General features: G+C 48.3%; 1 protein-coding gene across 1 annotated transcript in view; it reads right to left on the bottom strand.

Annotated features, from left to right (window-relative positions):
* The window catches only part of PLXNA4 (plexin A4), a 584,028-nt gene that overhangs the window by 188,224 nt on the left and 370,361 nt on the right, over positions 1-25,443 (bottom strand). Inside the window, exon 5 of the mRNA XM_060279222.1 lies at positions 19,759-19,859. Coding sequence (XP_060135205.1) covers positions 19,759-19,859 — 101 coding nt within the window. The remainder of the gene's footprint in view (positions 1-19,758; positions 19,860-25,443) is intronic.

The following is a 25,443-nucleotide window of genomic DNA, read 5'->3' on the forward strand; positions in this document are numbered from 1 at the left end:
ATTGAAGCCCCCCCCTCCTCTCCCTCTATCGCTCTTGCTCATCCACGCTGGAAAATGTTTTACATGCAAATCCCTCGTAGCCTTTGTCCTGCAAAGAATTGGAAAGAAGAATTTGTGGTTGGGGTTGGGGCGGGGGGGGGGGGACTTAAAGCTATTCCACAGCACTGTACAAGCATCCCTCTGCTTCCATCTCCAAGGAGTGGCATGCAAAGGCGGCCTCGGAAGTCGAGACCCCGAACACAGACGGCTGTCAAGGGTTTGTGTCAGCGGACCGGCTAAGTGTCATGTCTCAATCAGCATAAGTTCAAGTTCTTTAACCTTTAAGCATAGCTGCCAAGTCCGGGTCGTAAAGATCCGGGATCGGCAGCGCATACATGACCGAAAGTTGCATGACGCGACTTCCGGTGGCGCTTTGCCCTTCTATGGGCACCAGAAAATGGCGGCACCGGCGCCGGAAGTCGCTTCTGCGCATGACCGGAAACACGTAAAAGCGACTTCCGGCGCCAGCGCCGCCATTTTCTGATGCCCATAGAAGGGCAAAGCGCCACCGGAAGTCGCGTCACGCAACTTCCGGTCATGCGCGGAAGCGACTTCCGGCGCCGGCGCCGCCATTTTCTGGTGCCCATAGAAGGGCAAAGCGCCACCGGAAGTCGTGTCACGCAACTTCCGGTCATGCGCGGAAGCAACTTCCGGCGCCGGCGCCGCCATTTTCTGGTGCCCATAGAAGGGCAAAGCAGCACCAGAAAAATGGCCGGGTAACAATTGCATTCTCCTCCACAGTCATAGCTGCCAAGTATCCCAATTTAAGGGAAAATACCGGGATTTTCCGCCAAACGGGAGACCGCCGGGAAACGGTAAGAAAAAAGGGGTTTTCCCGGCGGATACGGGATACTTGCCAGCTATGCCTTTAAGCAAGTTATGCTAAAAGAATAAAAAGCCCAGCACCTCTGACATTGCGGTTTATGGGGCCAAGGCAGAGCCAAGACAGCCACCCCACTGGGCAGGGGCTAGAGGTTGGGGGGTGGAATTCGTTTAATTCACTTTTTTTGTAGGGGGCAGACCCAATTTGATGGGGGGGAAGGGTCCTTGCTCAGTGATTAGAGCACCTGCCTCGCATGCGGAAGGTCCCACGTTCGATTCCCTGCATCTCCAGGCAGGGCTGGGGGAGACACCTGGCTACAACCCTGGATAAATTTCTGCTGCCAGTCAGTGCAGACAATATGGAGGTAGATGGATGAAGAGTCTGATTCAGCATCATATGTTCAATATATTTCCATAAGATGCTTCTGGGTTGGCTTGTTGATCAGAGTTGATCTGGCAGTTCCTGGCCAGATTGCACACCCACCTGGATTTTTTAGAGCAGTGTTTCCCAACCTTGTGCCTCCAGCTGTTTTCGGACTACAATTCCCATCATTCCTGACCACTGGTCTTGCTAGCTAGAGATGATGGGAGTTGTAGTCCCAAAACATCTGGAGGCACAAGGTTGGGAAACACTGTTTTAGAGGGCTCTCTCTCTCTCTCTCTCTCTCTCTCTCTCTCTCTCTCTCACACACACACACACACACACACACACACACACACACACACACGAGGCAGATTTAGAGCAGCATGGCAGGTTCCCCTGCACCCTGGAGGCACCTTCTCACCATCTTCCAAAAGCCTAGTAAGTGATGGGCTTTGGGATGGAGCTATGAGGGATCTGGCAAGGTCCTAGAGTCCTCCGTGCTCCTTAGCAAAGCCTAGCTAGTGCTTGCCCAGCTTAGGGAAGGAGGAGGATGGGCTCTAGGACCCTGCCAGAGCCTTGTGCCTCCTTCCCAAAGCCCAGCACCTCCTTTATCCAGCTTTGGGAAGGTGGCTTTGGGCTGGTGTGTGCGCGTGTGTATGTATGTGTGAAATTTTGGCCTCGAACAGGGTGCCACATTACCAATGTCCACCCACAAAGATGTAAACAAAACCAGCGATTTACTGGTGAGTGCATTGAAAACAGGGGTATGGGATGAAACAGGACAGCTCACCCCTACCAAACAATGCAGTTGCGATACTTTTCCTTTTGCACCTGTTCTCTCCCAGTCGTTGGCTGTAAAATTGCAAGCTGTGGGCAAGTCCTTCGTTTTAATTTGCCTGCTTCTTGTTGTTTTAACTGCATAGCACCTAGCACAATGTGTTTCATAAAGGAGGAGAAGGAGGACTAAATTAGCTGGCTGTCATTTCATAGTATGAGATGAAAGAAGCCTTATGGAGTCAGTCTTCCAAAACGGGGTGCTTTTTAAGGCCTAGCTAACCAAAGGATTGCTTAATTTTGATTTACATCATAGAATTATAGAACTGCAAGGGACCCCGATGGTCATCTAATCCAGCCCTTTAGATATATGAAGCTGGCTCTCATATCTCCTCTCAGTCTCCTCTTTTCCAGGCTAAACATACTCCAGCTCCTTCAACTTCCTCATAACGCTTGATTTCCAAACCGTTGATCATCTTGGTCACCCTCCTCTGCACACATTCCAGCTGGTCAACATCCTTTTTAAACTGAGGTGCCCAAAACTAGACACAGTATTCCAGGTATGGTCTGACCAAGGCAGAATAGAGTGGTCCTATCACTTCCCTTGATCCCGTGCACTTCTGTTGGTGCAGTCTAGAATAGCATTAGCTTTTTTTGCTGCTGCATCACATATTGTTTTCATATGTCTTTCAATGTGAATTTAATTGAATCCCCCTCCCCCCACCATCTCTAAGCAAAGACGATAACCAAACTAGACGGACCAATGCCTGGATTCTCTAAGACAGAGATTCTATGTTCCTATCTGGGATGTGGGAGCTGGCTCCATCTCTGCACATTTCATTCAAATAGCAGGTGCGGTCGTGATAAGATCCAGAATGGGACTCTGGGGTCAGGAAGCGGGGAATTATGACTGTTTCCTTGCCCTGTTTCCTTGACGAAAACCACACCCCAAGCTGCTATTTGCACCAATGCAGCTGGAACAATTTCAGCGCACGGGACGAGGGGATGTCGGTTCCCCCACAAGCCCTCTCTCAGGGCATGCTGTTTCTGCAGAACCCTGTTCCAGAGGTGTACCAGTTTTTCCCCAAGGGGGGGAAGCTAACACTCTGATCCCTGGAGCCCCTAGACGACAGAAATGAAGAAACATCCCTTTTCATGGAATCTGAGCTTCTAAAAGCAACTCTCCCCCCCTCCCACTGCTAAATTCACCCGGCAGTTATTTTAAAGAAAAAGGAGGAAAAATAACAATAATAATAGGAAACTAGTCTGCAGCGATAAGGCAAGTAATTAATAAGCAAAATTACTCCCTCCTTGCGCATACAGTCCTATCATAGTTTTTTTCTTATTAACGCTAATAGTGTTTGTGAATGTTTTCCTCTGAAGTGAGGAGATAGCAGTGCCATGAATCATACTTTAGAGGTGACCCTGCTAATCATGGCAGCGGAGAAGAGTGGCAAGCTGAATTTTGCCCCGTTGCTTTCCGTTTCTAGGTTAGCCTTTGCAGAGAGAGGTAGAGGTTTGCAAACCATCTTTCCTGGCCAGTGAGCTACCAGGCCCAACTCGAGGTGTTGGTACTTGCCTATAACACCTTAAACAGCTTGGGACCCAAGTACCTAAAGAGCAGCTTCCCCAGTAGCAACCATCTCAGACCAAGCGGGCAGCAGGCAAGGCCTTGTTGGGAGCTGCCTGGCTGGTGTTGACCAGTGACAGGACCTTTTTGGTGATGGCTCCCCATTTGTGGAATGCTCTCCCTGGGAAGGTATGCCTCCCTCACTCACTCATGATTGATATTTAGGTGGAATCTAAAAACATCATTGTTTAACTAGGCATTTGGTAGCTGAAAGATACTGTTTGTGGCAACTTTGAAATCACTGGCAGAAGGAATGTTTTTATCTTTGTTTAACTGTTCTTTTTTTCTTTTTTCTTTTTTGAAAGAATGCTTTTTGAAAATGTTTTCAATATTGATGTCTTTGCTGCCCTGGGTTCCTTTTTGGGGGAAGGATGTTATATAAATTGAAACAACAACAACTACAACAACTACAACTACAACATTCAAGGCAAATTATCTTCAACACATCTATACATAAGGACATTTCAAGGTTTTGGGGTTGCTTTTTTTTAAAGCTTTCTGGCCCTAATGAGAAAAAGTAAGCCTGCGATATTATACACATTCGGCCTGTTCAATGGAACTCAGATTCATTGAATTGCAGAATTGGGAGGTATTCCAAGGGCATCCAGTCCAACCTCCTGCAAAGCAGGAATATTTCATTCAATGAGGGGCTTGAACCCACAACCCTGAGGTTAAGAGGCTCATTGTCTACCAACTGAGCTACGCTCAGGAAAAGCCCCAAGTGTGGAAATGATGATACACATGGGAAGTGGCCTTCTATCATAGGATTGATCCATCCGGACAACTCTTTTCCACACTGACCGGCAACAGCTCTTTCTAAAATCTGAAGAACTTCCTCCTCAGTTCCAGCTTGACCCTTTGAAACTGGAGAGGAAATTCTGGAGGTGGAAACTCTGATCGCTTGCTCAACCCTCCCCCCGCAAAAGGAAAACAAACAACAACAACAACAACAACAGTGTAATCAGACATTGTAGAATCTTCTTTTCCATGGAGAAGCCAAGAAGTCAAAACACACTGAGCCTGATACGTAGGACGGGTGAGAGGGGAAGAAATCTGGCTCACTTTGGGATTGAATGCAAACCTACCTAATTTGCAATTCCTGGATGGAAATGCAGATATATTTTGAAAAATTGCAATGCAGTTCTCCAACCGAAAATAGCTGTTAACACTCCCCCCCTAAAAAAAAAAACACTTCAAAACTGGGTGATGCTGGTATCCTTTGACCAAGGCCCTGCTGAGCCATGGGGCAGATTAACCTAGGCTAGTTTGGTGAACAGTTTGACATGGTATAGTAAAAGCAGTTTCCTGTGCCTCTCGAGTACAGTGGTACCTCTGGATGCAAACAGGATCCGTTCCAGAGCCCCGTTTGCAACCTGAGCAGTGCGCAACCTGAAGCGATTCGGTGCTTCTGCGCATGCGCGTGACGCCATTCAGCGCATCTGCACATGCGCAAATTGCTGAACACGGAAGTAACCCGTTCCGGTACTTCCGGGTTCAGCACATTTGTCTCCCATAATAATAATAATAATAATAATAATAATAATAATAATAATAATTTATTATTTATACCCAGCCCACCTGGCTGGGTTCCCCCAGCCACTCTGGGTGGCTTCCAACAAAATATTAAAATACAGAAATTCATCAAACAATAAAAGCTTCCCTAAACATGTTGTACGCAACCCGCAGCGAACGTAACCAGAGGTATGACTGTATAACAAGCCTTCTACCTGGATCTGCTGACGCTCAGGTCTGTGTGCTTCAACATATGCAAGCCCTGAGCTCTACCACTCAGTCACGGATTAAAAAGAGGAGAGGGAAAGGCCCTCCAGAATTGGAAAGCTTGTCATGCTTCTCTTTCACAGGGTCATCTCCCCCCCCCCACCGCCCATTGTGTCCCCCCACCCCACCCAAGGCAATGCAAGGTGTTAAGAGAATCATTTGAATACGGTGCGGCAAGGAGGTAAAGGTGTTATTATTCAACTCACTGGTTCCAATGAGATTATCCACTCTACTGGAGCAGCCTTGCATGGACCTCCCCTAAGCCCAAACTTTCAGTGCCGGAGAATTCCCAGCCAAGTGGAAAATTAGAAGGGGAGGGGAGGAAGGGGAAACATTGGGATGGGGGCATGAGGATGATTAAGTTCTCCAGAAATTAATTCACAACTTCAGCAATGGAAATAATAACTCCCCAACGCCAGCGGGCAATCCAGGCCAAGCACGTTTCAATTTAGAAGCCAGCTCCCCCCCCCCCCGCCCCTGGTTGCAGAGGTGCTTGGCTTCCGTTGATTTAATTTGCACAAGCGACGTGGAGACTTTCTTCCCTGGATGCCCTCCCTATCTTACTCCTCTTGAAGAGTCTTTAGGAGAATTTGGTGTTGCCCAAAGCTCTGTGCAGCCCAAGCGGCAGATACCTTAGTGAAAGGAAGGGAAGGAGAGAAGGAAGGGGCTGACGGACAGGAAGAGCTCGCAGAAGTATAAATCGAGATACAGTGGTACCTCTACTTACGAATAACTCTACTTACGAATGTTTCTACTTACGAACGGAGCTCCGTCCGCTATCTTGGATGCAGTTCAGATAGGATTTTTTCTACTTACGAATTTTTAGAAAGGGTTGCTTCTACTTACAATTTTTTTCTCCCAATGCATTCCTATGGGATTCGACTTACAATTTTTTTCGACTTACAAATGTGTGTTCGGAACGCATTAAATTCGTAAGTAGAGGTACCACTGTAGTTTCGTCTCTCCATCTATCCAGCATCACCAGGGAATTGAACAGGGAATTGCGGGATTGAGTCTTTCTTTAAGCAAAAGGTATGGAGAAATAGTTTTCTGCTGTCAGTCTTTGCATGGTTTTGTAAGCCCAAGCAGTTTTAAGCATTTTCACCCTTGGGGCAGATGAGTGACATGCTTGACCATTCTGAGTCCTGATCTAATTACATTTTTATCCCATTCTTCCTCCAAGGAACTCAGAGCAGTGTAAATGATTCCTCTCCTCCCTCCGCTTTGATTCCCACAGCAACCCTGTGAGGTAGGTCAGGCTGAGAAAGGGCAAAGTCACCCAGAGAAGTTCATGCCGGTGTGGGGATTTGAACCCGGTACCCTTCAGTCCCAAGCTAACACAGCAAACTCTTCTTCAGTTGCCCCCCCTTCCTCACTTTCCCTGTTCTCATTATATCTTTTAGGATGTTGAGTACTTTGCAACGTAGAGTCAGAAATTCAAGAGGTGAATTTCTCCCCAACACGGAGAGACACAATGATGGCCACCTATTCTGTGCAGCAGCTAAAAAAGCCAATGCAATTCTGGGCTGCATCAATAGGAGTATAGCGTCTAGATCAAGGGAAGTAATAGTACCACTGTATTCTGCTCTGGTCAGACCTCACCTGGAGTATTGTGTCCAGTTCTGGGCACCACAGTTCAAGAAGGATACTGACAAGTTGGAACGTGTCCAGAGGAGGGCAACCAAAATGGTCAAAGGCCTGGAAACAATGCCTTATGAGGAATGGCTTAGGGAGCTAGGTATGTTTAGCCTGGAGAAGAGAAGGTTAAGGGGTGATATGATAGCCATGTTCAAATATATAAAAGGATGTCATATAGAGGAGGGTGAAAGGTTGTTTTCTGCTGCTCCAGAGAAGCAGACACGGAGCAATGGATTCAAACTACAAGAAAGAAGAATCCACCTAAACATTACCGGTAGGAAGAACTTCCTGACAGTAAGAGCTGTTCGACAGTGGAATTTGCTGCCAAGAAGTGTGGTGGAGTCTCCTGTTTTGTTTTTGTATTTTCTGGATGAAATACAGCCAAACCTCGAATCCTGAACACCTGCGTTATCGTACGTTTCGGCTCCCGAATGCCAAAAAACCGGAAGTAACTGTTCTGGTTTTCGAACGATTTTCAGAAGCCGAATGTCAGATGTGGCTTCCATTTTGAGTTTCCCTACTGTATTGAGGCTAATGCTTTCAGTTTACGGTTGTCGACTGATTCAGAAGTCGAATGCTCTTCTGGAACGGATTACGTTTGACAACCGAGGTTTGACTGTATAGGGCTGCTGAATGGGATGGAAGATGACTGGTATAAGGCCTCTATGTGACTAAGGAAGAGAAACTTCTTCAAAGGGGGAATAGAAGTATGGGGAATTCCTGAATTTCCTGCCACGCATAAATCTTTTGCCCAACATGAGACTCAAACCCACGATCCTGAGATTAAGAGTCTCACGCTGCACCGACTGAGCTATCCCAGCTTCTGCAAAGAAAGTTGGCCTTTAGCTGAGATTTCAAACTCCCATATGTATGTTTGTAGCTTAACTGGCGTTTTGATCTTAGCTTCGCTTGAATTCCCAGAGGAAACACTGGGAGGAGGTCTCTAAATGATCTCTACAAGTCTTTTGGAGTTTGTGGAACTTATTCCATCCCAGAATGCTGTTTGTCACCCACCCCCACCCCCACCCCGCCGGAGGCCAGCCTCGCAGTTGCTTCTTGAGACCAGTGAACTGCAAAGAGCAGGAAAGGAACTCCTGGGGCAAGGAAAGGCACCGCCATTTCCTGGGTGGACCTCTTGGCAGGAATTAGAGCACTCAAGCAGAAGACCAGATTCAGAGCCTTGGAGGAATCTGAGAAGAAGCAGGAAGTGCAAGGGCGGAGGATGGGGACCAATCAGGCTTTTGCTCATCCTAGAAGTTTATTTTCAGCACTAGGGGTGAAGAAGTACTTTGCCCATCCTGAACCTTCCAAAATTCAGCTTCATGGATTCTGGTGTTATTTATTTTCTCCAAACTTTGTGTGATTTCATACATTTCTGTCGTGTAACATGCAGCACAGCCTATTGACTCAACAGAAGCCAGCCCTATTTTGAGCAAGTCCTGTTGGGGGGGGGAACCCCACAATCTAATGGATTGGAGTGGGTGCTCCAGACCCCTTTTTGTTCCTTTATCACTCTCCCGGAACAAGGCTTAGCAACTCTCTCGGGAACGATTTGCTTTATTTATGTAGTCCCGCACTTAATATTCTATTGATCCACATTGCATTTAGAGATGGTTACTGTCCCTTTTTCTCTTGCCCACTACTTAATTTTTCCCATATTGCTCCCATGGTGGGCAGTTGGGTGTGTGTGTGCAATTTTTTAAAAGGCATTGAAAGGGCAACGTATATAGCAAAGTAGGGTGGGAGCAATGATTAACACCAGCGCCGTTTCCCACATTGTGTGATTAAGCTTTATGGGACAAGACTCTGGCCTTGAGATAGTTATGACAGCATTAACATGATTTAAGCTGCTCAGGGATCAATAGCCCACTCGAGCCCAAAATGAAGGCGAAGGTGTTGTGTTACTATATCTTTAAAGATCAGAAATAGCAGCTTGTCTATTTCGGGGGTCAGGGCCATTTTGCAGACCATCAGGGAAAAAATGGATTAGAATCCACGGACACGACCATAATTTTGCCAGAGACATCCCTGTGGGCCAGAGACAGGGAGGTCTTGTTGAGGTGGGGAGTGGTGGGTTCACAAGAGGCTTGGCTGCGGTGGTATTCTAGGGTGGCGACATGGAAGCCACGGAAACAAGAGACGAGGTGAGATTCTGCTTCAGAATCCCAAGTGGAATCATAGAATCATAGAGTTGGAAGAGACCACAAGGGCCATCCAGTCCAACCCCCTGCCAAGCAGGAAACACCATCAAAGCATTCCCGACAGATGGCTGTCAAGCCTCTGCTTAAAGACCTCCAAAGAAGGAGACTCCACCACACTCCTTGGTAGCAAATTCCACTGCCGAACAGCTCTTACTGTCAGGAAGTTCTTCCTAATGTTTAGGTGGAATCTTCTTTCTTGTAGTTTGAATCCATTGCTCCGTGTCCGCTTCTCTGGAGCAGCAGAAAACAACCTTTCTCCCTCCTCTATATGACATCCTTTTATATATTTGAACATGGCTATCATATCACCCCTTAACCTTCTCTTCTCCAGACTAAACATACCCAGCTCCCTAAGCCGTTCCTCATAAGGCATCGTTTCCAGGCCTTTGACCATTTTCGTTGCCCTCCTCTGGACACGTTCCAGCTTGTCAATATCCTTCTTGAACTGTGGTGCCCAGAACTGGACACAGTACTCCAGGTGAGGTCTGACCAGAGCAGAATACAGTGGTACTATTATTTCCCTTGATCTAGACGCTATACTCCTATTGATGCAGCCCAGAATTGCATTGGCTTTTTTAGCTGCTGCATCACACTGCTGACTCATGTCAAGTTTGTGGTCTACGAAGACTCCTAGATCCTTTTCACATGTACTGGAAGGGTTTGTGGAGCTGGCCCAGGAACTGATGCAATCCAGCACATTCCAAAATTCTTCTGGAAATGGCTTGAGAAGCAGCACTGGCCGGTGTCCATTGAGACTGGTAGGGTAGAAGGCAGGGAGACCAACAGCAGGGGGCGCCAGAGCCAATGACAGCCAGAGTCACCCTCCGAACCTCTTGTAAATAACAAGGCAGGCAGGTGAGGGGCTGGCTGAGGTCAGAGTGAGGTTGGTGGGGCAGTGCCTCACTTGCTTTGACTGCACCGAGAGAGGTAAGCCTAGCAGTCTGGGATTTGTCCCCAGGCCATACAGCCCTGGAAGGCTTTGTCATGACAGTGGTAGCCTAAATCCCCATACAATGTAGGGAGTGCAGCGCACGAAGCAAGCTTCACCTGGCATTTGTTCGCTCTCATCAAAGGTGAGAGAATACGCCACATGCCAGAGTCCTAGGAGCTAAGGTCCCTTCGCCTCCCCCATAATTCTTTTGAGGGGGCTGCCCCCCGCAAGAGTTGATGGGCACTGCCACTCAAAAGGTGTGCTTGTGCCACATCATGTGATTGATTATGCAAGGCGTAACTGGGTCCCTCCAATATTTTATTCAAGTTGGCACCCTTGCCAGACTCTCCTTTACACACACAGAGCTCACCTTTCCATTGGACTGAACTAACGAAGGACCCCTTTCAGACTGGGGTTCACTGTCTCCACCTAAATGTAGGTAGGTAGCCGTGTTGGTCTGAGTCGAAGCAAAATAAAAAAAATTCCTTCAGTAGCACCTTAAAGACCAACTAAGTTTTTATTTAGGTATGAGCTTTCGTGTGCATGCACACTTCATCAGATACACTGAAACAGAATCCGCCAAACCCTTATGTACATTCAGAGGGTGGGGGTGGGGGTGATGGGAATGGGTGATGGGCTGATGGGAGTGGTAAACCTGTAGATGGCTGTTAACGACATCAGGAACCACAAGACAGAGAAACCAGTAGGAGAACACTTCAATCTCCCAGGACATTCTATACAAGATCTCAAAGTAGCTCTTTTATTACAGAAAAAATTCAGGAACAGACTGGAAAGAGAAGTTGCTGAATTGGAACTCATTACCAAGCTTAAAACCATGGAGCCACCTGGGATGAATAAAGACATTGGATTCTTATCTCATTATGCATGATCAAGCTTTCTTTAGTGCCTCAGCCCTTGTTTTCTCCCCCCAGGACCATTGCAGTCATCAGCAGTTGTTAACAGCCATCTACAGGTTTACCACTCCCATCAGCCCATCGCCCATCGCCCATTCCCATCACCCCCACCCCCCACCCTCTGAATATACATAAGGGTTTGGTGGATTCTGTTTCAGTGTATCTGACGAAGTGTGCATGCACACGAAAGCTCATACCTAAATAAAAACTTAGTTGCTCTTTAGGGTGCTACTGAAGGAATTTTTTTATTATTTTGCTCTACCTAAATGCTCTCCCACACCTGAGGGAATCACTGGGTGGGGCACTTTTGTGAACAAAGGCAATCAGGTCCGTGCCAGACTTCACGGCCAAAATACTCAAGGAGACAGACGGGCATCCATAAAGGTGCAGAGAGATTATTTCTGGTGGACTGGTTTATCCTCTGTTGCAAACCTGTCAGAAGTCTGACGCTCTCGAGAGTGATGAAAACTCGGAGAGAAAATACAAAAGGAGGCAGACATGACCCTACCCTGGGGGGAAGTCCGCCTGCGTGCCATTTTCTCTCATTGGCAAATCACTGGCGGATGCAGAGATGCTGGATAATGCCCGAGAACGACACATAAAACAACTCCCTGGGAACAGTCCTGCCACAGAGATGGCTTTTCTCCCCCCCCATTCATCCATCCATCATAGCGCTACTGATTTTGCTCCAGAGGCTGATATGTCAGCAGAAAGAGCCTGACAGCCGATGCATTAATATCTTGGTCATCCATAAAAATGGGAAATAACAGCAGCCACAGATTCCCCCCGACCTCCGAAGGACACCCTGGGTGCAACAAAAAGGAACTGCCTGAGCTATGCCCCACACCTGCGCCTCACTTGGCCTAACCCTGACCCACTGTTGTCTGGAGAGAGGGGTGGTCTGTGCCAGGTCTGCTTAAAGGTCTCCTGGGTTTGGCAGAGGGACTGCGCTAAGCCTCTGACCACACTCACAAAAGAACAAGAGAACATAGGGTGAGCCTGCTGGATTAGAGGCCGATCGCCCATCTAGTCCAGCTTCCTCTTCTCGCAGTGGGCCAACCAGACGCTCCACTGGGAAACCAGCAATCAGGATTCGAAAACAGGAGTGCTCTGCTTTCATATGGTCTCCAGCAACTGGTACTCAGAAGCAGGGGAGGCAGAGCATAGCCATCGATAGCCCTCTCCTCCGTGAATCTGTCTAATCATCTTGTAAAGCCTTCTCGGTTGGTGACCATCAGTGCCTCCTGTGGAAGGGAGTTCCACAGTTTAACTATGCACTGCACGAAGAAGTACTTTCTTTGTCCTAAATCTTCCAACCTTCCTTGGCCCCTAAGTCTCCATGCTAATATTATCACACCTCTCTGGTTGGTGCTAGCATCTTATCTCAGACCCTTCAAGTGTCCCTATTTTCCAGGGACAGTTCCAGATTTACAGAAGCCACCCTGGTTTCTTATTTGATCCTGGAATGTCCCGCTTTTCCTTAGGATGTCCCTATTTTCATCAGAGAAATGTTGTAAGGTATGGAGTTATGCAACCCCCGAGCCAAGCAGATAAGTAACTCTATATCCTTTAGTTATGGGACCCAGGTGGCGCTGTGGTTAAATCACTGAGCCTAGGGCTTGCTGATCATAAGGTCGGCGGTTCGAATCCCTGTGACGGGGTGAGCTCCCGTTGCTTGGTCCCAGCTCCTGCCAACCTAGCAGTTCGAAAGCATGTCAAAATGCAAGTAGATAAATAGGAACCGCTACAGCGGGAAGGTAAACGGCGTTTCCATGTGCTGCTCTGGTTTGCCAGAAGCGGCTTTGTCATGCTGGCCACATGACCTGGAAGCTATACGCCGGCTCCCTCGGCCAATAATGCGAGATGAGCGCGCAACCCCAGAGTCGGTCACGACTGGACCTAATGGTCAGGGGTCCCTTTACCTTTACCTTATCCTTTAGTTATAGTTAAAGGTCCGTAATAGTTAAAGCTATGGTTTTCCCAGTAGTGATGTATGGAAATGAGAGCTGGACCATAAAGAAGGCTGATCGCCAAAGAATTGATGCTTTTGAATTATGGTGCTGGAGGAGACTCTTGAGAGTCCCATGGACTGCAAGAAGATCAAACCTCTCCATTCTGAAGGAAATCAGCCCTGAGTGCTCCCTGGAAGGACAGATCATGAAGCTGAGGCTCCAATACTTTGGCCACCTCATGAGAAGAAAAGAATCCTTGGAAAAGACCCTGAGGTTGGGAAAGATTGAGGGCACTAGGAGAAGGGGACAACAGAGGACAAGATGGTTGGACAGTGTTCTCGAAGCTACGAACATGAGTTTGACCAAACTGCGGGAGGCAGTGCAAGGCAGGAGTGCCTGGCGTGCTATGGTCCATGGGGTCACGAAGAGTCAGACATGACTAAATGACTAACAACAACAACATCCTTTAGAAGACACCTGAAGGCAGCCCTGTATAGGGAAGTTTTTTATGTTTAATGTTTTATTCTGTTTTTATATATGTTGGAAGCTGCCCAGAGTGGCTGGGGGAACCCAATCAGATGAGTTGGGGTATAAATAATAAAATTATTAATATTATGGAATGTTGTTGTTTAGTCGTTTAGTCATGTCCGACTCTTCGTGACCCCATGGACCCGAGCATGCCAGGCACTCCTGTCTTCATGGATCACTGCCTTGTTGTGGTGAAGGGTCTTGAACAACTCAGAGAAGCTATGAGCTATGCCGTGCAGGGCCACCCAAGATGGACAGGTCATAGTGGAGAGTTTTGACTAAACGTCATCCACCTGGAGAAGGAACTGGCAAGCCACTCCAGTATCCCTGCCAAGAAAACTCCATGGACAAAGGCAACAGGCATATTATGGAATACGGTGTCCCTATTTTATTTGAAAAATGTTGGAGCCATTGGTCTCACTAGTCCTGCACTGTCTACATCTGACTGGCAGGAATTCTCTGGTATCCCCAGCAGAGATACGTTCTCACATCCAGGTCTCCCATTTCTGGGGCTGCACAAAGACAGGGTCAGTCCAAAGTGTTTCATTGCCAGCTATACCTGAAGGCCCCAGTCCTGCCACTCACCACCTGGCCCAGGGCGGGGCCAAGGCCTATAAGAACTGCTGTTGCTGCTGCTATCAGCCAGGAGGACTCCCCTGCTCAGCGCCTGAAGGCCCCAGTCCTGCCACTTACCACCTGGCCCAGGGCGGGGTCTGATGGGCTTTATAAAGGACTGTTGCCGCCGCCGCTGCTGGGCAGAGAGGGCTCCATTTTGTTTTGGTTTTTTTGTTTAAATTCCTGTTATTTTTTACCTATGTTATTTTAAACTGTATTAAGGATGTATTCTTAGTTTTAGATTTTGATTCATGTCGAAATTGGTTTCTATTCGGTTGTGTATTTTTTGATGTGGCTTATGTATTGTTTGTGACTTTTGTAATTGTGCTATTGTTGTATTGTTTTGATATCTGACTGGAAGCCGCCCAGAGTGGCTGGGGAGACTCAGCCAGATGGGCGGGGTACAAATAAAAAATTATTATTATTATTATTGCATATTTACTTTGTTTTGGGAATTGCTTTTAATGGTTGATGCATTCTTCTTGTTGCAAGTTGCTTTGAGCTCGTCTTTGGTTGTTTGGGGGGGGGGGGAAATAATGAATTGCATGAAATCACATTTTATGCTGCAATGTGGGCCCGTTAAGAAAACGGTGTTGAATTTGGCACATCCAAAAAGGAATAGAGAAAGGAGAAGGAGGGGGAGAGAAAGGGAAGCAACTCAAATAGTCAGGCAAGCAGAAAGCAAATAGATCGTTTGCCTGGAGGAGATATGCCTAAAACGGCTCAGGCTTTTGACTTACAAATCATGTTTCAGAGAGGCTGAATAAGGAGATTTATTCAGTTCTCCACAACATCTTCATCTCGGGTTCATCCGCTGGAATTGTTGGGCAGTAGGTTTCCGACAAATGAAAAGCAAAGAGGAATTAACGGGTGGGTTTCTATGCCCAAATTCAATGCAAAAACCCCTAACAAAAAAGAATTAAGAACGTAAGAAGAGCCTGCTGGATCAGGCCAAAGGGGGCCCATAGAGTCCAGCATTATGTTCTCACAGTGGCCAGCCATATGCCTGTCAGAAAACCGCATGCAGGATCTGAGCGCAAGAGCTCACCCTTTTCCTGTCGTTTCCAGCAACCACTGTGGCAAGTAAGCAGTGATAGCCCTCTCCCCCAAGAAGTTGTCTAATTCTCTTTTAAAGCCATCTAAAAAGGTAAAGGGACCCCTGACCATTAGGTCCAGTCACAGACGACTCTGGGGTTGTGGCGCTCATCTCGCTTTACTGGCCGAGGGAGCCGGAGTACAACTTCCAGGTCATGCGGCCAGCATGACAAAGCCACTTCTGGCGAACCAGAGAAGCGTACAGAAACGCCGTTTACCTTCCTGCCAGAGTGGTACTGTTATGTACTGAGCTGAATCATAGAACAATAGGATCCAGAATCAGCAGTCTGATTGGTCCGCAGGAGCCACCCAATCCAACTCCAGGTGGAAGTGAATCCGCAACCTGATTGGCCTGCAGGAGCAGCCAATCAGGCTGCTGGCAGAATTCAATCTGCAACCTGATTGGCCTGCAGGAGCAGCCAATCAGGCTGCTGGCAGAAGTCCACAAACTGATTGGCCCACAGGTGTAGCCCTGAAGTAGCCAATCACGCAAAGCCCATTGTGTAAATAATGTATATAAGCAGATGGTTTGGGGAAAAGGGCCAGTCTTCTCTTCTTCTCCTTGATGACTACGAGCTGAATAAAGAGCATGAAATTCACTCTCGACTCTGAGTATATTTCAGGTACCTATTTATCTACTTGCACTTTGACGTGCTTTCGAAGTGGTAGGTGGGCAGGAGCTGGGACCGAGCAACGGGAGCTCACCCTGTCGCGGGGATTCGAACCGCCGACCTTCTGATCGGCAAGCCCTAGGCTCAGTGGTTTAACCCACAGCACCACCCGCGTCCCTTTAAAGCCATCTAGATCAGGTAATTAAAAATTAACGAACTGCCATGAGTCTCCCCCAAGTTCAGCTTGCCAGGATGAGAGAAGGGCTGCGTCCTTCTGCAGCAGTCATCAAAGGAAGTTGCCAAGGCAGAGTGGCATCCAAAAATTCAAGGGAGAAAGGCTTTCAAAGAGCCTGATTTTTATCACAGCCTCTGAAGGCAGCTTGGATTACCTGAGGCCCTGCTTAGCGGCTCGCAAGACTTTGACCAAGAAAGGTAAAGCGGAGGTCGATCAATGAGGACCTGCCTGTGAATGCCAGGATTGAGTTACCCGCGGAGACCAGACAATATTTATTTTCATGGCCGAGGCAGCAGAAGGGAAGGGAAAAGTTGAAAGGGTAAAATTAAAACCTCCTCTCCTCCCAGCCCGACGAAATAATCTGAGGAGATCAGCGGCTTCAATGCAGTTTTCCTCCCCTTTGAGGAAAGTTTGCTAAGAAGCTCTTGGAAAGCTAGGGGACGTGAAATGCATAGTTCACATCTTCCAGGTGTAGCGCTGAACCAAAAAAATCCTACAATTTCCTGAAAGTAAGAAGTTCCCCTTTCCCAACCTGCATCTTTCTTGGGGTGATTTAGAATTTATTTAGAATTCCAGCAGGTGTGTGGCAGTGGCCCAAAGGGCCACAATAAATCTGATAATGTGTACCCCTGTAAATCCTTGAGTGTGCTTCTAATTGAGAAGCTATGGTAGCCTCTTACTTTATGAAACTGATGATTTTGCAAGTTGCCGTCCCACATTGGGGCAGAAATACAGCTAATATGTGAATCACAAAGATACAGACGAAAGCTAGAACATAAGTTGTTACATGGTGCAAATGGCTACACATAACATAGGTTCCCAAGATGCACACTAACACAATGTAACAGAACACAGTGGGAATCAGAAATAAATCAGCAGAAATTGCCAGTGCTTATTGCGCATGTATATTAAACATGAAATGAGGTAATGATGTATATGATTGGTGAAAATTGAAATGCTTTGTTTGAATGTTATAAATACCACTGCCTGGACCACCGGGCAGGATTGCAGTTTTGCGGAATGATCCGACTGTAACCTATTGCTTCGCAATAAACAACGTTAGAATCATAGAATCATAGAGTTGGAGGAGACCACAAGGGCCATCCAGTCCAACCCCCTGCCGAGCAGGAGTTAGACTCCTAACTCCTCACGTTTCTGAGTTTTATTGGCATAAACTCAGGAGATAAGTTATTTTCTGGCTTACAACAGGTGCAGGGTTAAGGCGGAGCACATCCTCCATCATGGCTAGCAGCCATCAACAGCCCTATCCCTCCATAAATTAATCCAATCCTCTTTGAAAGCCCTCCAGGTTAATGGTCATCAGTGCCTCCTCTGGAAGCGAGTTCCACAGTTTAATTATGTGTTGCATGAAGAATTACCTGAGCTTGCTCTGTCATTGTGAGGTGATTGAGGATGACATGTTTAAACTATCCTCTGCAGCCTCCCCAGGTGCTGCAGCCTCCCCAGGTGTCCACATTCCCTGATCTGAAAGCCCCATGGGAGGAGTTTCCTTATTATGTCTCCCCCTAGGCGGTTTATTCAAGGCAATGAGTCCTGGCTGCCAACTGCTTGAGCTCTGTGTCCTCATTGATTTTGTTTTTAAGGGAAGCACGTTTTACCTTCAACTTAACAAAGGATGTTCTAGGCATAGCTGTCAAGTTCTCCCTTTTTTAAAGGGAAATTCCCTTATGCTGAATAGGCTTCCTCGCGAGAAAAGGGAAAACTATGTGTTCTAGGATGTAGGACACCTGATTGGTGGATGCAGTTGGCTGACGAGCTGTGATGTCACAGGGAATTGTGACATCACAGTCCTCTGTTGCTGGGCCAACAGCAGTGGCAAGAGAAGACAAGATACTCTATCTGGCCAAGCCAGTGATTGTGGAAGTCAAGAAGGAGACAGGAGGAATCTAAAAACACAGCTATCAAGTGCCAAGGGATAACATGGTCGCAGCTTGCAGGCAAACCCCAGTCTTCCAGGTATTGCAAGGAGACAAGACCCTCCAGGAATCGGGCCTTGTATACAGAGGCCTTCAAAAGAGGGAGCAGAGGAGTGTAGCTGGCAGGCAGCGAAATGGTACCCTGCTGGGCACTAGATTCTGCATTCAGGCATAGTCCTTTCCAAGAGGCAATACCCTTTGGTCCAATCAGAAGATGCCCCTCCAGTCCCATGGCACTGCCGCGACCTTGCGTTCAGACATTGCTCACCACGGTTGCCTAGGCAGAGTGTTCCTCCTTCCTTCTCTCTCTCCTTCCTAAGCCAGCTATTCATTTTTCAGTCAGGTTTCCCTTTTTGCCTCCCCTCCCCTCCCCCGGAGACCTCCATGGCAGCTAATTGGACATCTTTCCGATTTGCACCCCCCCCCCAAGCAAGACATTGCAGGTTAAAGAGGCCTCTGTACCGTGGCCTCTGAGGCTTTGGATGCTGTGTGTGTGTGTGTGTGTGTGTGTGTGTGTGTGTGTGTGTGTGTTGGGCGACGGGAGGCGGAGAGAGGAGATGGAGGAGAGCACCTGAGAATTAGATGCAGGCGAAAGATACTGTACTCTGAAGCTTTGATGGCCCGCTTTCCCCAAATCCCCCTCTTTGCCACGTAAAACCCAATCAATGCCCCCTTATTTTCCAAGCTGCCTTTTCTCTCCCCCACCCCCGCGCACACGGAATCAAATTCCCCCCTGTAAGGTTAGGACAGAAGAGTCGCAGAAATCAATTCCCCGATCCATGCCGGGCCGCCCCTTGGAAAGAGAAGTCAGTCTTTCTCAAGCAGAGGAGGGACTCAGGAAAGGAAGGCAATGTATCCAATAGCCAGAGCTCTCTCCAGCGGTCTCACGGCTGCTTTTGCATTGACTGCTGGCGCCCTGGGGTAGCCTTTGAAACAGTGTAAGCTGCAAATTGCTCTTCTGGACATCAGTCCTGGAGACTGCCTGCAGAGAGAGCAAAAGCAGCAGCATATGTTTCCATCAAGGCTCGGAGTGCAGTGCAAATTCTACCTCCAGGCCTGGTTTGGCATCTTAGAGGGCGTTTGCCGGACCACCTCGATGCATCAGAGGCTCGGGCAGCACGCATATGTGATCCCGCTGCTGAGAGGCAGCTCCCCGCTCCCTACCAGATCCCCACAAGTCCACTTAAGCAATACAGATCCTAGCAAGCTACAAACAGACAGAAGCCTATGCTGCAGGAGAAGGGGTCTGTTGCAAAGGAAATTAAATATTTTAATTAATAGACCAGTTTAAGTCTATAGGATAGATGGTCCCTTAGTCTCAAAGGCACCACACAGAATGCTTTTTGTTTGGGCTCAGTTCATGTGAGCTGAGGCAGCAGGGGACAAGTTACCTGACCTTCGCCGTGACAATTGTTTTTGTCCTTAAATTCTACCAAAGGACACATTTTCCCATCTTCCGAAAGCAACCCTGCCTCTCTCTTTCTGGATCTGGAACTCTCAGGCTGTCTTTCCAAATGACTGCCTTTGTCCCACCAGGGACAGCTGTGTCCATTTGCAGCTTTGTTCTGTGTCACAGCCGGCAGCGAGAAAACGTGAGGTTGGGGAGGAAGGAGAGGGGAAGGAAGGCCCAGGACCTGCTGCCCCTGCAGTGCCCCCACCCCCCACCCCTCGACCCTGCGACCCGCACACTTACGCGTTGTGGAGCACACACCATCCGCAGTGGGGGTCCCCCGAGCCCAGGCACGCGCTGCAGCTTTTGTACTGTCCGCAGGACTCCACCGGCACTCGGGTGAGCTGTGGGCAACAAGGGGAGAAGAGTCACGCTTAGTTTGCGTTTGGTTTGCAATTCCAGACAGTGTCATGAAGCCCTGGAGACTCAAAACCTATTCACGTATCCCTCCCAGTAAAGCAGCGGGGGCTCAGAGTGCTGCTTCCATCCAAAGGAGCCTGGAAGCTTCCTTACAATGAATCAGGCCCATAGCGAAAGAGAAAAGGTTCCTTCCAGGTGGGTAATAAGGATGCAAAGGAATATGCGAAGGACTCTTGCCAAGGTCACAGAACGAAGGTCATTTGCACCCACCACATGCACGACTCGGGCCGCAAATGTCTGAAAGACCACCCCCTTCCCTACAGACCCTTTTGGGTGCTGAGATCAGCAGAGGGTAGTTCCTCCACCCTCAAAGGCTTGAGGTGGTGGTGGCCCAGGAGAGGGCCTTCTCTGTGATGGCCCCTAAGCTGTGGAACTATTTTCCCTCAGAGATATGTCTGGCACCTCCATTGTACAGCTTCCAGAGGATGCTGAAGACGCAGCTCTTTAAGTGCCTTTGGCACTTCAGGTGTATTTTTTAGGACTCACCTTCTCTTTATGGTGAAGGGCAAGTGATCAACAACAATAACAACAACAACAAGGTATAAGTTCCAGTGACATTGCAACATTTCTGTCCCGCCTAATAAGGGATGGAACCGCCTGGTTCTGCTCTGTACTTTTTATTCTATTCTCTTTTCTTTTAAGAGCTCGCTCTCTGCTCCTGTTCTGCCACCTCCCATTCCAAAAGCCCTCCCCCCCCCAAGCCAAAACACTGCGCATCACCTTTGCGCTCCCCAAGAGTGTTCAAAGGTCCCCACTTGTTGCTTTCAGTTTTCAGGCAGAACTGCTTTTTCTGCAAGAAGAAGAAATCAGCTCAGCCCCAGAGGTCTGCAAGCCTATGCACGCTCCCTCAGGAGTAAGTCCTGTTGGACACAGCCTTGCTTCTGAAGAAGCCTGCACAAAACTGGGCTGCACTGGAAACTTACAGGAGATGGATGTGTCAGTAGAGCTCGGCTTGAGCAATCAGAGGGCACCGTAGGTGAGACAATGCGAGCAGCAGGAAGAAGAGCCTGGCTCTTTGGGAAGAGGGTGGTGGACCTCAAACGAGGTGGCATCGTAGACTGAAAACCGTACACTGGTGGTGTTCCTTTCCATATTTGGCAGGATACTTCAGAACCACTAGGTTGGGCAAGATGGATTTGGAGAGGGGAGAATTCAAAGCATCAGGTACCCCACAATTCCTCCAAGGGTTTTGTAGCATGGTATGCATGGAGTTTGTCCTCACAGCCCTGTAAGGCAGGTTAGGCTGAGTGATGACAATACTAAGTCCTTGATGAGTGTTCAAAGCACCCTGCATATATTATATAAATGAATGAAGAATCTCAGTAATTCATCCAACAACTCTGTAAGGTGGGTCTAGGTCAGGCACTCCCAAACTTCGGCCCTCCAGATGTTTTGGATTACAATTCCCATCTTCCCCGACCACTGGTCCTGTTAGCTAGGGATCATGGGAGTTGTAGGCCAAAACATCTGGAGGGCCGCAGTTTGGGGATGCCTGGTCTAGGTGTTTCAAGTTGACTCAGGTGAGTGTGCATTGGAGAGAGAGTGTGACTTGCCTAAGAGTACATATTGAGTTCATAGTTCACCCTAGGAGAGCCAGCATGGCATAGTAGTTAGAGTGTTGGACTAAGTACCTGGGATAATAATAATAATAATAATAATAATAATAATAATAATAATAATTTATTATTTATACCCCGCCCATCTGGCCGGGTTCCCCCAGCCACTCTGGGCGGCTTCCAAAAAAACAGAAATTCTAAAATACAGAAATCCATCAAACATTAAAAGCTTCCCTAAACAGGGCTGCCTTGAGATGCCTTCTAAAGGTCTGGTAATTGTTCTCTTTGACCTCTAGTGGGAGGGCATTCCACAGGGTGGGTGCCACTACCGAGAAGGCCCTCTGCCTGGTTCCCTGTAACTTGGCTTCTCGTAATGAGGGAACCGCCAGAAGGCCCTCGGAGCTGGACCTCAGTGTCCGGGCAGAACGATGGGGGTGGAGACGCTCCTTCAGGTATACCGGACCGAGGCCGTTTAGGGCTTTAAAGGTCAACACCAACACTTTGAATTGTGCTCGGAAACGTACTGGGAGCCAATGTAGGTCTTTTAGGACCGGTGTTATGTGATCTCGGCGGCCGCTCCCAGTCACCAGTCTAGCTGCCGCATTCTGGATTAGTTGTAGTTTCTGGGTCACCTTCAAAGGTAGCCCCACGTAGAGCGCATTGCAGTAGTCCAAGCGAGAGATAACTAGAGCATGCACCACTCTGGAGAGACAGTCAGTGGGCAGGTAGGGACTCAGCCTGCATACCAGATGGAGCTGATAAACAGCTGCCCTGGACACGGAGTTGACCTGTGCCTCCATGGACAGCTGTGAGTCTAAAATGACTCCCAGGCTGCGCACCTGGTCTTTCAGGGGCACAGTTACCCCATTCAGGACCAGGGAGTCCTCCACACCCGCCCGCCTCCTGTCCCCCACAAACAGTACTTCTGTCTTGTCAGGATTCAATCTCAATCTGTTAGCCGCCATCCATCCTCCAACCGCCTCCAAGCACTCACACAGGACCTTCACCGCCTTCACTGGTTCTGATTTAAAAGAGAGGTAGAGCTGGGTATCATCAGCATACTGATGGACACCCAGCCCAAACCCCCTGATGATCTCTCCCAGCGGCTGCATATAGATGTTAAAAAGCATGGGGGAGAGGACAGAACCCTGAGGCACCCCACAAGTGAGCGCCCAGGGGTCTGAACACTCATCCCCCACCACCACTTTCTGAACACGGCCCAGGAGGAAGGAGCGGAACCACTGCATGACAGTGCCCCCAGCTCCCAAGCCCTCTAGACGGTCCAGAAGGATGTTATGGTCGATGGTGTCAAAAGCCGCTGAGAGATCCAGCAGAACAAGGAAACAGCTCTTACCTTTGTCCCTAGCCCGCCGGAGATCATCGACCAGTGCGACCAAGGCAGTTTCAGTCCCATGATGAGGCCTGAATCCTGACTGGAAGGGATCCAAATGGTCCGCTTCTTCCAGGCGTGCCTGGAGTTGTTCCGCAACCACTCGCTCAATCACCTTGCCCAAGAATGGAAGATTTGAGACTGGGCGATAGTTGGCCATATTGGCCGGATCTAAAGATGGTTTTTTAAGAAGCGGTTTAATAACCGCCTCTTTCAGCGGGTCTGGGAAGGCTCCCTCATGGAGAGAAGCATTTACCAGCCCGCGAAGCCCATCGCCCAGCCCTTCCTGGCTAGCTTTTATAAGCCAGGATGGGCAAGGATCAAGGAGACAGGTGGTTGGTTTCATTCGTCTAAGCAGCCTGTCCACATCCTCGGAGGTAACAGATTGAAATTGATCCCACAAAACTTGACTAGACAGGACTCTAGCACTCCCCCGCCCCGGCCCTGCTCCCACGGTGGAGTCTACCTCTTCCCGAATCTGAGCGACTGGGAGACTTGGGTTCAAATCCCCACTCGACCACAAAGCTCGCTGGGTGACCTTGGGCCATTCACAGCTTCTCACCTGACCTACCTCACAGGGCCGTTGGGATTAAATGAGTGAGGGAACAATTCGCACCACCTTGAACTCCTTGGTGGGAAAGGTGGGATAAAAAATGCAATAAATAGCAGTGGAAAATGGCTTTGGAGAGCTGCTTCCATTCGTAGTACACAACGCTAAGCTAAATGGACCAAGGGTCTGGTTCAGTAAATGACTTGTTTATTTGTATTCATGTTTAACAAACGCGCATCCCCTGCCTTTCCAGGAAGTTCAAGGTAACGAACAACAATAAAAATTAAAAGCACGTCGTGCATAAAATTCAGGAACATTATAAAAAAGGCTATTGTGAAATGGAACGCATATTAAATGCTCTCGTTAAAACTGGGAACAATAAAGTCAGCAACAGAATACGGAAACAGGTGATCAAAGGCTTCCATATATAGCCCTTCGAAAGCACACCAGTGCAAGTAGATAAATAGGTACCGCTCTGGTGGGAAGGTAAATGGCATCTATGGCAGGTTTTCACCATTTGGTGAAAACCCAATAAGAGACAAGATGAACCACTCTTGGGAGAAAGTTCTATAGCCCAGTAATGGGTGACTCTGCCCATTTCTGCTTCCCACTTCTCTAAACCTTCTTTCAGTTCTCTACATCACTTTACATGTTGTTTTTTAAAGTTCTAATGAGAACTCACCAGCAAATGTCTCTTAGCATGCACATATTTGTGTGCGATTTTGCATTATAGGCACATTTTTGCAAATCCATTTCCCCCCCGACACAATATGCATTTTCCTGCACACTTTACCCTAAGATAAGCATTTCTGTACATAGTACAGCACGGGTGGCACTGTGGGTTAAACCACAGAGCCTAGGGCTTGCCGATCGGAAGGTCAGCGGTTCGAATCCCCGTGACGGGGTGAGTTCCCGTTGCTCGGTCCCAGCTCCTGCCAACCTAGCAGTTTGAAAGCACACCAGTGCAAGTAGATAAGTAGGTATCGCTACGGTGGGAAGGGAGATGGCATTTCCATGTGCTGCTCTGGTTCGCTAGAAGCGGCTTAGTCATGCTGACCACATGACCCGGAAGCTGTACGCCAGCTCTCTCGGCCAGTAAAGCGAGATGAGCGCCGCAACCCCAGAGTCGTCCGTGACTGGACTAAGGGTCAGGTGTCCCTTCACTTTTACGTTTACATAGTACTTGGCTCACAGTCTGCACTGCAAAATTTTGAAGGACAGCCATGTTTTGGAAAGGACGAACTAGGTAGGTTTGCCTTTATACGTCAACTGAATCAATTTTCTTCCCATCCCTAGGTTCGACCACCAAAGAGGCTCTCTCTGTGGTCCCAGATAAGTGAACTGTGGTCCCTGATCATTAAACTAAAGCAGTAGATGGAACACAAAAGACGGCATAAGGTACCTTCTAATGCAAGAGTTTACGGATCACTTTGTGTGATAAAAATCGTGCCACTACTGATGAGCAGGCATCCTATACTGTAGTTTCAAGTGATTTCCCCCCACTATTAAGGAAAAAGTACCATAGTTTTCTATGGGCATATTTACAGCCATTCTCCCACATCTGACCCATTTCCAGCCCGAGCCTCTTGGTGCTAAAAATGCTTCCCTCCCACGCTGTGATGACCATGGAGCTTTCTCTAGTCCAGTGGGACACCTCCACCACACGCCAACACTCTTGGCAATGACATTTCAAAGAATCAAGTTGCGTGAATTCAAGGGATGGCTCCTCCTCTGATTTCCCGGAGGTGCCACAAGGAGAGGAGAGCAGGTAAATAAAGCCGCCTTTGTGGAGTCAAGGTTACACAGAAGAGCCGTTCCTTTCAGGGCCCTGAGATTCCTGTTAAGGGCGTAATTGCTGTCACGGAAAAGCAGCTCAGTCGGATTCAGAGGGATTCCTGCAAGTCATGCAGCTCCACACACACTTTCCCAATCTGCACAAAGTTGAGTTTCCTTCTGCTATTCCCTAAGGAAGAAACCAACCAGAGAGCAATTCCAAGGTCACTGATGAGGCG

Source organism: Zootoca vivipara, chromosome 10, assembly GCF_963506605.1.
Source record: "Zootoca vivipara chromosome 10, rZooViv1.1, whole genome shotgun sequence".
Lineage (NCBI taxonomy): Eukaryota > Metazoa > Chordata > Lepidosauria > Squamata > Lacertidae > Zootoca > Zootoca vivipara.